Source organism: Hibiscus syriacus, unplaced genomic scaffold (genome assembly GCF_006381635.1).
Source record: "Hibiscus syriacus cultivar Baekdansim isolate YM2019G1 unplaced genomic scaffold, ASM638163v2 tig00110483_pilon, whole genome shotgun sequence".
NCBI lineage: Eukaryota > Viridiplantae > Streptophyta > Magnoliopsida > Malvales > Malvaceae > Hibiscus > Hibiscus syriacus.
This window is the reverse complement of record NW_024062759.1, coordinates 249,080-262,486: the sequence shown is the minus strand read 5'-3', so window position 1 is coordinate 262,486 and position 13,407 is coordinate 249,080. Positions and strand designations below refer to the sequence as shown.

At 31.6% G+C, this 13,407-nt stretch overlaps 1 protein-coding gene across 1 annotated transcript; it reads right to left on the bottom strand.

Annotated features, from left to right (window-relative positions):
* Nucleotides 1-7,013: 7,013 nt before the first annotated feature.
* LOC120129169 lies at nucleotides 7,014-12,896 on the bottom strand. Its single transcript, XM_039146741.1, has 12 exons — nucleotides 12,644-12,896; nucleotides 12,019-12,083; nucleotides 11,472-11,570; nucleotides 11,030-11,162; nucleotides 10,826-10,885; nucleotides 10,039-10,098; nucleotides 9,613-9,735; nucleotides 9,262-9,333; nucleotides 8,676-8,813; nucleotides 8,421-8,576; nucleotides 8,169-8,273; nucleotides 7,014-7,135 (listed from the first exon to the last, which is right to left on the bottom strand). The coding sequence occupies exons 1-12, from the start codon at nucleotides 12,866-12,868 to the stop codon at nucleotides 7,106-7,108; spliced, it is 1,266 nt and encodes a 421-aa protein (XP_039002672.1). The 5' UTR covers nucleotides 12,869-12,896; the 3' UTR covers nucleotides 7,014-7,105.
* Between the last annotated feature and the right edge of the window lie 511 nt (nucleotides 12,897-13,407).

Genomic DNA, 13,407 nt, shown 5'->3' with positions numbered 1-13,407 from the left:
GGATTTTCGGGCTTAAAATGCAAATTCTGGGCAATGTGTATCGATGCATCGATGCACTCTTTAAAGAAGAAACATCGAATGCAAATGGTGCATCGATGCATAAGGAGTGCATCGCTGCATCCCTTTAAAATGAAAACATCGAAGGTAATTTGTGTATCGATGCATGGGTAGTGCATCAATGCACATGTTAAAGAATGCATCGATGCACTTCAAGGGGAAATTGAAATAGACATTTCTTCTGGTCTAAGAAATGATAGATTAGATTATAACAATGGGACACTGATATGTATCAATGTATAATTATGTAGATATCGAACACGAACAAGCTCCAGGTTGTATATCAAGTTAAGATTCGATCGGAAGAGAGGAAATCATAAAGTGGATTGAAACTTAGTGAGGCCAAGGTGAGTGCACATTATTTAGTATATGATGTTAAATGAAAAATAAGACTTATGATAAGTCTTTTTCCAATAGTAAAAAGCATGAATTCATAGAGGTATGTGTTTGCTATGATTTATATGTGTGCATGAGTATATGTGTTATTGATATGATTCTATGATCATAGGATGTAAACTATGTGATAAGTGATAAGTGACTATATGGAATTATATGAGAACAAGAGATGACAATGATTTACATGTCATATGAAAACCAGAGAAGTGTTATAAGCAAAGTGACATATATGTAATAAATGAATGATATGAAAAGTGAGATAAACAAAGTATGGTTGATATAGGGTAATATAAGAATAGCTCATAGGTAATATAAGTTATAAGATGAGAATATATATAAATATCAAATAAGTTATGAGATAAGTTATATGACATTGATATATAGGCTAGATGAAAGTATACACATGAATACATATATAAGTTTATATGTTATTTTATATGCTATGGGATATACCCATGAACATATGTGATGTGATATATGTAATGAGAAATGATATAAGTCATATGAAACGATCTACGTGAATACATGCACTTGTGATACATGTGATATGATATGAGATATATGGTTACACATACATGTGGTATGTGACAGAAGAGAAATAACAAGTGATATGAAATGTTATAAATGATAATACCCATGTTATGTGATATGAGAGCTAGGGGTATAGTTGGCATGCCAAGAGTCGAGGGTTTTACCTATGTCTTTCGAGACATATGGACAGTATACCTATGTTCTAAGGAACATATGGACAGTTTACCTAGGTTCTTTGGGACCTATGGACAGTTGCCGAGGTTCTTTATGACCTCTGGATAGTTACCGGGGTCTTTGTGACCTCTGGATAGGTCCTTCGGGACATTTATACGAGCTGTGGTGACAGCATAGTGGTGCACAACCTCAATAGACTCACGTATCTACAGTTCTCACATGTGTACCATGGGTTAATAAAGAGATAATATTAATAAACTGGATATGATGATATGTTTGTTTCCTTATGAAATGTTATGTGTGATATATGATGGTACAAATGGTAATTATAAGATTATATGATAAAAGGAATCAATGATAGTGATAAGAATGAAGATGATGATATAGTTGCTTGTGTGTTTGATTTACGATAGTATATATGTTTTACCTAACATGATATATATATATATATATATATATATATATAATATATATGTTATATGGTATACGTGAGTACATGTTAAGGTATATGTGAATGAGTATAATTGATTGATATGATGATATAATAACAAGTCTATCAGATATATAATATGGACATAAAAGATCATAGGAACAAGATATAAGAGATATGAATGATAATGGCATATATGTATGTATTTGTTACATATAACAGTATATGAGTTGTAAGAAATGATTACTAGTAAATGTTTACATTATATGTTTATTGCCTCACTAAGTCAACGACTTAGCGTGTGATTGTTTCACATGTAGGTTACAGAAGTGAGAAGAGTAAAGATCTAAGAGGAGCAAGATAGGTCAGCCTTTTCCTTACAAAGTTTCATATCAGAAAATAGATGATTTAAAAGTGTATGGTTAATCTGAATATAGTTGGCATGTACTAATTGAGTGAGTTGTATAGGCTCTGATCAATTTTTGGTTATTTTGATCAATTTATGTAAATAAACAACTTTTATTTTATTGAAAGTTTTGAATTTTCTTTGAATTTTGTCAAGAGTCAAAGGTTGAAAAGTCAATGTGACACCTCAGACTCGTATTCGGGTCGGATATGGGTTGAGGGTGTTACACTATTTTTCAAAAAAAACAATTAAATTGTGAATTAAAGCAAATTTATCCCATTTATATGGAGAAGTCAATGCCAACTCAACTTCAAAGACCAAGTTGAGCGCCAACTTCAATAAAATAATCTAAGTAGCATGATCAGAGGAGAAAAACAAGGTGAACCAAAATTCTTTAAGAATTAAACATTGTAATTAAATTGAAATACTTTTAGATTTTATTATTTAATTAATTAGGATTTTAGTTTGCTAAAGATTTTTATTAGGATTTTATTTTCTTTAGGTATTTTATTTAATTTAAGTTTTCTCAAAGTTCTAAATACTCATTAAGGTGAAGCTTAAAAAATGTACGATACAAGTTTAGAATTCAATATAGAATTGATTATAACTTTTCTTTTAGGTTTTTAGTTTCATAAAAATATATTTTATTTCTTTATCTTCTTTCTTTCTACACGCCAAGCATGATCTCTACCATGCTTGACTAAACTTTTCGTTAGTTGATAGTTAAGCTGCGACGCAATATAATCTCATGAGAATTGTAAAGGCACTTTACACATTTAGGTTTCTTTCTTGATTTTTGACAGAAAAAGAGAGGCAATTTGCCTTTCTTCAGACATCTCGACATCTTCAATCCAAAGAGTGCACATTGATTTGATCAACGTTGTGATTTACAATTGGGGAGGAGAATCAGCTTGTAGCAAGTTCAATTCCTTAAGAACGAACTTAAATGCGATACACTAAGGGAAATCAAGATCGGATTCGATTCTCATTGAGACACCATAATCCAAGCACAGGTTTTTCCAGTTTTAAACCAGCATTGGCGTTAAAGTCGATAGGCAACATTAATCTAAATAAGGGCTAAATTCTAAGGATTTTCTTTGAAAAATTAGTTCATCAGCGAGAAGAACAAGTTACAAGGATTTGGCCTTGTAGACTGTAACGGACAAGTACCTAAAGTAAAATTTATTTCAATGATCAAGATGGATTGAGGCAAAGCGAAACTGAATGCTATCTCTCATCATAATTAATTTTTCTACAATTTACTTTTCATAATTTTATTGCTTTCGTTACTTTAATTTTATTTTATTTAGTTTACTTGATTATTTTAAACTCCTTTTTTTATTATTTGTTTAAAATTTTTCTTGGTTCAAGATCAAATCATAATTAAAATTTTCGAATCTCTGTGGACGACACCCTTCTTCCCTATTCTACGTTTTTAGTATAATTATTCTGGAAAAATAATTATTTGATAATTATGATGATTGTCAGTGATTGAGAGATTTATTGTTATTCTTTAAGGTATGAGTTTGAACACTGCATACATATAGTGACAAATCCAAAAAAATATATAGATTGGGTCAATATAAACATAATAATTTTTTTCTAAAATGATTTATATGCTAGTATTTTTTTAAAATTTAAAATATAATAACAATTATATTTATGGATTAAATCTAGAAAAAATATGAAATGGATCAATATAATTTTCTAACATAATTCATACATGTTTTATTTAGGGTAAACTAACTATTTGATCACCCTTCTATACTTAATTTATGTTTTGGTCACTCAACTATTATTTTTTCAAAATCATAGCTAATCTTACATTTTGGTTTTATTTTGATCACTCACCATTAAAAAATTTAACAATGATAACATGGCAATTTTTTATTTTTCAATCATGATATGTCATATCTTATAATACACGTCAACATCACTACTAAACTTTTAAAAAAGAGTGATCAAAACATAACCAAAACGTAAATTAAGTATAATTTAAAATAAACAATAGTAATATGACTAAAACAGAAAATAAATAATTTATGAGTGACAAAATAAGTAATTTACCTTTTTTGATCATAGAGGGCCATGACCTAGGTTGGCCTAAGCTTAGATCTACCTCTTACTACATATATTAAAATTCATTACCAAATAATTAAAAATATTTAAATAGATAATATCTTATATTTATTTTAAATTTATTAACAAAATTGAATTTTCTACACGGCACCTGCCTTGTTTTTTTTTTCATTTTTGGGGGAGGTTTTGAAGGATAAAGACGGCGCCGTTTTAATTTGTACGCTACTTTTCCATTCATTTCCATTACTGCGTCTGTTTTTCTCACTTGTTACTGCAATCAATTTTAAATGTTTTATTTATTCAAAATATAATTTATGTGTTAGACTTGAAATTCAATTTATTCTATAGGAAACATAGAAAACTTATTATCTTTTAACTATATATAAAGACGTCAGTTTACTTGAACTTTTTATAATTAATTTAATTATTTAATAAACATTTATACACTTATCAAACGATTTTAGTAATAAAAAGATTATTTAAAAATCAAATATATAAAATTATTTTATAATCATTTTAAATTAATAACAAGTTACGAAGGAATTATAAAATGATTAATTAATTAATTAATTTATGTTATTTTTTTGTATTATAATATTGGGGAATATGTTCAAAAATTCAGGGAAGGAGGCATTTATAAGACTTATTTGCAGCATTGACTGACAAGGACCTGTGTATATCATTTTCAAGTATTTGGGTTTGAGACCACAAGTTTTGTTGTGCTGGCACCCGATTTAAATTATTTTTATCTTTCGGATAAGCCTTTTAAAAAGCGTAGCAAACTTATCTTTTGGGGGAAAATAAAATTATCATCAACTTAGATTTTCGATTTGTCAAATTCACTCCTTCGCGTGATTTAGATGTTCCAATTATTTGTAAGAAATCATGCGATGTGTTGTTCAGAGGGCAATAGAAGAAGAAATTAAACAATTTGAAAGAAGAAAAATAAAAACAAAAGTGATGGATATATAACTAATTAGTTAATGCCACGTGTTGGGGACAAAAGGAAAATGTTGATAATACAGGAACATCCACGTAAACCCTAGGTGCTGTCTTTCAACTGTGGCGTGTACGATAGGTGCTGTCATGAAACCTAGGGAACACCGTAAGTTGGAATTATTTTCAGCATTATTTTAAATATTTTATTTTTTTAAAATAATTTAAATGATTACAAGATAATTTGAAATCTTTTTTTATCACTAATAAATAACATAGATATCAAAAATTTATTTTAGTGGTCGGAAACATGGCATGATGCTGTTTATTTTCGTGTAGTGATCTGTTTTTTAGAATTAACAGTAAAAAAAACATATTTTGTATTTTTTTTTGTAGTGGTTAGGAATATGGGTATGATGCTGGGCACAACGCAATTTGATGTGGCAGAAGGTCCAGTTAGCACGAGAAAGATTTTGGAAGTAGTTTAGTCAGTTCGATTTGAGGAAATATTTCAGGAAATTTAGTTTTTAAGTTTAAATTCAAAACATTTGAATTGTCTTTAGGATTATTTTCATTCTAAATTCCATGTTATTTTTAAGATTTAGAAACCTATAAATAATATCATTAGGGTATGGCTTATGATATCTTGAATAATATTATTGTTATTTTCTTTTTTATATTATAAGAAAGCTTCCTTTTATTTTCATTTCATTTTATTACTTTAAGTTTTTACTCTTATTCACAAAAACATGTTAAGTATGATTCATATCATGCTTAGCTAATTTTTTTATTAGCCAAGAACTAATAATGACTTAATTCCAAACGTGAGAATTGAAAAGCACTTAAGACCCTTCGGGTTACATTCTTGATTTTCTGTTTGATTAGTTTGGCAATCGGCCTTGCTTTCAAAATCAAAACACTTTCATTTCAAAAAGTCGACGTTGGTCTGGATGTTGTTCTGATTTATAGTTAGGAGAAAGGATCGGCCTGTGGCATATTCGACTTATTGTGAACACATTTAGCGACGATCCGCTAAGGAAAATCGAGATCAAATTCAATTCTCGTCGAGACAACATAATTCGAGTCGGGTTTTTTCAAAACTTAATATGATTTGTTCTAACGACAATACATGTGGTTAATCCATTCAAGTATCTACTTTTGAAGAGTGATCTAGGAAGATCGGTTACCAAAGAGAAAGGCAAATTATAATGGGTTGGGCTTGTAACCGGCATGAATCCCGGAGTAAAATTCATTTTGATGATCAAACAGAATTAAAGCAAAGCTAGCTCGATCATTATCATCTTTAAATCTTTATTTACCACTTTAATTTACTTCACTTCAATTTTAGATCTTTATTCACTACTTTCATTTATTTACTTTCATCTCTTATTCGTCAACCCCTTTATTTACTTTTGTTACAATTATCTGGCTTGAAATCAACAAGCTTCTATGTAAGGAATTTTTTAAGTCTTTGCGGATCGACCATTTTCTTCACTATATTATTCTTATTTCTATTTATTTTATTTAGAGAAGATGAATTTATTTGACGAGTAAAACGGCGCTTGTCAGTCAAGATAGCGGAGAGTGGGAATAATTATGAGGACATTTCATTGGAATTAGAAATCGAAGCTATTTCTTCCATCTGCCCAGTCCAAGTCTTCTCAACTACCCCATTAATTCGATACGTTATTAATTCATAATATAAAATTTCACTTGTTAGACATGTTATTTACGTTAAGAGTAAACTTATATGACTAAACATTTGAGCTTTTCATAACTTGAGAAATAAGCTTGACTACAATGATGTCAGCATCCATAAATTCCAAAATGGACTACATGAACCATGTCATGTGATAATTTTCCTTGTGGAATAAGTCCAGGAAATGTAAACTTCTTCTTTCCAATACACACAAGTGGGAAAATCATATCACACATCCGAATGACTTGTGTTCGTAAGGGTCAATTTCCTGGAAATAATGTGTTCGTTGCCAAGGGAATATTTTATACAAGTCAATAATACAAGAAAGCATAGGGTGAAGACTGGGGAAGTATATAGGCACTCTCACATTATCCGATACAAAAATGACTGAAATGATTTAGAAAAATAACCATCTCCTCCTGGATTTCTGCAACATAACACAAATTACCAACGTTAATCCCTTGCAAATTGCAATCGAACTTAAACAAAACTTACACATATAGCTAAATGGTTTTCTACCACCACTGGCTCAATGTCACCAAAAATATGGTTTCAGGGTCCTATACCTTTTACAAGTTAAATACCCTTACGTTACTTACGGTGTCAGGGTCGGATGCCGGTTTATTAAAACCTTTTCTAAGTTTTTCCATGTATTTGGAGGGTCAAATCCCTATACTTATATTTGGATATATGTCGGACATAGGATAATTCAAGAAAAACGAAGAGTTGAAGCAACATAACCATATGAATCCATGTTGCTCTGACTCTTAATTTTTCTAAAGTATCCATGACTTACACACATGTTAGATGATGCATATTAGGACACCAATATAGGAATATGATCCCTCCAAATACATGGAAAACAATTTAAAAAAATGTATACACCCATGTCGATGCATACCTTTATCAGCACTCAAACCCAAGTCCGAGTAACAAATGGGTAAATTATTCATGAATCGCGATGCAGTTGAATGTACATCAATGGGTTAAGATGAAAATTTCCCTACTTCCTGGGCCAAACTCAACTTACAGGAAAATAATTCAAGGCCCAATATCCAACAAACAAACATAAAGAATCAAAGATCATGTAGGTCTGCAATTTGGGTGTACTCAAAACAAAAACTCATACAAATTACTATCTTTCTCCTCGCTTCCGTATGGTATGTATTAAAAATAGGCCTTACCACGGTTCATAACCTTCCAGCATATTAGCGAGTATACTATTTCATGGACAAATATGTTATTTTGGTAAAGCCACTATAGAATTGAATGGGACAAATAGATCATTTCTTGAGGACAAGCATATAAAGTCTTATATGTGATAGAATGTAAAACAGGCCATTTAACAAGAGTAGAAACAAGGTCCTGTCAAGTATTGTCAACAAATAGCATAATATAATTTTCTTCTGGTTAACACTGTAAAAAGGAACATTTCTAAGTGAAGAAAGATAAGTTTGAACCTTCTGGTTTCCGTTTTGTGAGTGTATGACAATTGGCTGAGGAAGGGCACCGTTATCAATGTTTTGAATGTATGGACGCACCTTTTCCTCCAACATCTCGTTTAACTGAAGACCAAACATTTAAGAGTCCATGAATAAAACAAATATTGGTATGATAGCAACAATGTCCTTATAGAAATGGGGGATGTTCTAAGAGAAAACAAAGAAAACCACTGTTTTCCTCCCTAAATGCATGAACCGGAAGATACTAACCTTCTCTTGGCGCCATTTGGTTTCCCACTGAGCATCTAGAAGTTTATCGGCAATCTCTCTTTGAGCATTAAGAAGAACAGTCATTTCATACAGTTTTGCTGGATCTTTCAGGTCGTCTTCACTCCATGAAGAAGCATTTAGAGGAAGATCCAGGTTCTGCAAACACACTGCAGTTAGTCCTTTTATTAACGTTATAATTTCTTTCCAACGGATGAAATATACGGACTACAAAAAATGACAATACAGTACACTCACACCCCAATTCTGTGGTCGGGGAGGAGGATCAAGTTTCATTACTTCTGTCTCCAACGCCTTCTTGGCCTTGTAATAAGGAACATTTTTCACTACAACAGGGTCTTCCCTAGCACGAACAGGATCTATGGCAATCAAGGCCTGTAATAAGTAAAATTTATTCACACTGTTAGCACTTAGCAGTCCAGACCAGACTAAAGGTATCATATGTACTTACATGAGTAAATTATACTTTATTACATAGAACATCAACTTGGTGGAGAGAGATAAAAAAAATATTCTACTAGGTTTTAAGTAAAATTAAACACGTAAAACACCACATCGTTAGTTCTATTTTAGATAACCACAATGTCTGAGGTCATTGAATAATTTAATACTATTCTGTTTCAAGTCTCTTGCAATGGAAAACTAAAAATAAAAAAACATGATTCGATCACCAAAACTTGGAACTTCTTTCACAGGAAATGGTGGTGAAAAGGTTAGAAACCTAAATGAAAAGATGAGCCCATCTTTCATGGAAAATGAACATATTTCGCACCCAAAAATACTTTCCAGAAAACAAGAAATGTAATACAGGAATATATCTTACTTCCTGCAAGTGCTCCCAGCCAGGATTTCGCTTGGCCACCACATCACGAAGTTGGTCATACCGCATAGATTCCTAATCCAAGAGAACACCAAGCAATAACAAGAATTCTTTTATTAGCTAATAATAAATATCATGTAAATAAGACAATAAATTTCAGATGAGGAATGAGATGCATGTGTACTTAAAACTCTAATTTATCATTTATTACATATATTTGACTTCTAACAAAATTTTAATTCACTATTAAATTGATCTCCTAAATGTTATTCGCTCGTTATCTACGATTGCTCACTAACTCCATAAATGTTATATAAGATAAATTGAAGAGTTGTGAGATCATAAACTATATACCTTATATTGCCACCATATTTTCTGCTTCACATCATCATCATAGTCAAACCCACCCACAATCTGAGGTAGGGTAAGCAACCAAAATGCCGCAATGCTGGGGTCCTTCATGCTGTGAACTATGTGCTGGAACAGTATATTTGACCACGAAATATCAAATAAAATGAGAAAAAAGAAGTAAACTACACAACAAGAAATCATTTATGGACACTAATCCTCGGATCTTGAGTCCTTTGATGGATCAAAGATACGGAATATGAGCAGAAAAACAGAAAGAAGGTTTCGTTTTTATTTTGCAGTGTATTCAAAATCTAATATATCCATTTCATTCTCCTTAGTAATTCAGACATTTAACGATACATAAATATCCTCTACAAGTTCTACCACTGAAAAGAACAGAAAGGGAGTGTGATAAGTTATGATACTTGCCTCATATGGATAGTCCATCTTCTTTAAGATGTTATATGCTTTCCATGGGGGTTCCATTATCTACAGAAAGCATATAAATTTAAGGATGAGAATCTTTAGCATGAAACAAGCACAAAGAGTGACACTAACAGAAGTGAAGCACAAGTAAATATGCTTTGAAGATATACAATCAATCACAAAGTAGAATGCGGGAAAAGAAAGAAACAAAAGCAGACAGTCTACTATGTAACCTCTGAATCCTCCTCAGTTTCTTCATCCATCAATTTAATACAGTATTTACATGGTTTAAACCATTAACTCTACACTAGCCACAAATAAAATCCCTTAGCCCTAAGCTGGCAATATCTTTTAGAATATTTCTGATATACGTTTAAGTTGCACCCTTCATTCAGACATTCGTGTCATTGATATATTTGATTTTTTTTTGATAAATTGTTATACCTTTAAAACATTTTAAAAAAACATCCTATCTCTTATATAACATCTCTTGAGCAAAGTCTACTGTCTATAATAAGAGCATAACACAAAGTTCATTACAGCATCACGGCCTTCTTCCCACACTAAGTCTAAGAATAAGATGTAAAAGGGGCACGAATCTGTTAAAGATAACAGGTAATCTAGGCATGACATGCCCTCAACAAACCTGGTTTTTTGTCCAAGGAAGCGATAAATATAAAGATATTACATTTTTATGCAACATGTCTATAAAAGAATTTTCGTCCAAGATATGACAACATAATGTAAAACACCAAAGATCCCAGACACTAACAAGTTAAAGAGAACTCACATCATCTGCAGAGATCCTGATTTGTATTTTGTGCTTGCATTCAGGGCAGTGCATTACTCCCTGAAATAATACATGTTTCACCCAAGGATCAAAAATGAAAATTTCTCTAGTTTAAGGAAATTCTTTAACAAAGGATGATGGTAGAATTGAACAGTAAAACATTGGACAATTATATGCAGTACGCCAAGAAATGTCAAGACTCACTGTTCCATCACAAGTTGGGCATTCTTTAGATGGCAACGGTGTATTGAGATCAACAGCGGATGGAAGCTGCACCAGCTCTGCTCGATTATCAACAATAGCATCTGCAATGCTTTCTGCAGTTGCTTTCTCCCCACTGCAAGAGATTCAAAGCAGACATTCAAAATTAAAATTAAAACAATCATCACTCAGATTGGATTCCTAATCAAGTCGGTTAAGATCACAAAGCAATTCCGACTCTAAATATTAGCCGCACATAACACATCCAGACAAGCCTGAGCCTTCATTCTTTTACAGACTGAATATCTTTAAGAGTCACTATTGTACCCAAGCACAACAAGCCTTTTTCTTTTGTTTGGTCTGGGCCATGTAAGAAATGGGGAAGAAGATAAGTAGAGTGTATAGTTGTTTAAAGTCATAAAATAATGACCCAAGGTCAATCTACCTTCTCAAGGAGTAGTTTTTCACTTGATAGTGCACCTTCCCTGATCCTTTACACATAGTGCATCGCAAAGCTTGCCATCCATTGCAGGTAACACAGTTCCTGAACTTGACAAATCCACCTCATGTAATAAGGCATTTTATTTAAACGATACATTTCAACTTGGGGCTATAAAAAGGTAAAGAAATAAATAATGGATACCTCATCTTGTAAACAAAAATTGGCTTACTTTTTCTGTTAGATCTTAAAAGAGATAAATGACAATTGATGTATGTACCAATAGTTTTTTTTAATAACAGACACCATTAAAAATGTGCCAAAACGTTGAATGAGTCTTTGCTTTAACAAAAACATCAGAATCCTGTTCTCCGCATAAGATAATAAATCTTTAACAGAAAAACATTTACTTTTTTCTTTTTATTTTCACGAATATGACACACAGAGTGTAAACACAGTGGCACATATAATGCCAAGAGTTCTACAAAACCAGGATCTAACAAACAAAGACAAGAATCGACTATATAACTTTGAAGGGATATTGAATTTGCACCTTTGACATATCACCTTCTTTCCCAGCTCTAAAGCAATATCATAGGTTCCCAAAGCAGCAATAACCTGCAATCAACCATGATGAAAAGAACTAAAATTAATGGAACAAGCTACCCTTCTCTAATCCTCAGAAGGGAAAATAATAAAAGAACAATCAATATGGAACATAAGCACATTCTATCTATCTCCTTTCAGAATTTATCATTTGTAAAAAACATACGGAAAATAGATACTATAGTTTAATTCTAAAATGCTTAATCTTGGAAATGTACAAACTGACAATACTTTTAAGGCGTATAAAAGTTCGATTAATAAAAAGTAGAAAACATTGAAGCTAAATGAACCAGCAGGTAAACAACTCAGTTACCCATTCTTCAAGTGATAAATTCCACTCAAAACCTATAACTAAAAAAATGAAATTTTTAGCACTAATTTCAACACAAATGCAAATTTCAATAGAACGTCACTGAACAATAATAAATCAACAAAGAAAGTAGCAAATTAGAAAAGGAATCCAGTATCTGCTACAATACCAAGAGCCAATGACAGATACCATCAAATTTTGAACATGAAAAACCCACAACCCAATTAAGCAAAAGATTAAAACTTGACATAGGAAATCTTACAAAGACAGAAGTATAGGAGAGCTTAGAGATGAACTCAGGGATGCCAAAGCCACGAGGAGCAGAGCCAGCAATGTCAAAGGCAAGAGTGAAAGGAGAGAGCACTACTTTAATTGGCAACTCCAAAATGTCAATAACTTGTTGCCCATATCTTGTTGTGAAGGACTTGTATTGGGTATCTGCAAATTGTTTCACACTCTTTATCAGTTTCTCCGTTCCTCTGGACATGGTTGTCGAGGAGAGGTAATAAGGGAAGCTGAGAACTGAATGGGGTATTCGATAATGTTTCACCCGGGTTTTCTTTAACGTCAGGATAAGCTTTTCTGCAGGATAGTTTAATCTCTGTAACCAAACACTTCAGTTTTGCCTTTATTTTAGACTAAAGTATTTATTTAATTACTCACCTATTATCCCCTTTTTGTTTGATTACTTAATTATTTTTCTTTAAATTATATCTAATTTTCTATTTTATTTTTATTTAAATCATTCATGGTTAAGAAATTAATAATAATATAGATGTGATAATTTTTATTTCTACGTTAGTAATTTTATTCAATCAATAAAATAATGGGACCTCTTTTAGTGAAACAAACTTGATAAAAGATTTCCAAGTGCAGCATTGGATTAATGAAAACTTATTATGATGAATTGTTTAACAAGAAAATATTTACAATTCTGTTAATATTGTTCAACACTTTGTTATATTAAATTCTAGAAAAATACCGAAACAACGACCATCTGAGTTCTTTTACAACGAAAAAACTGTT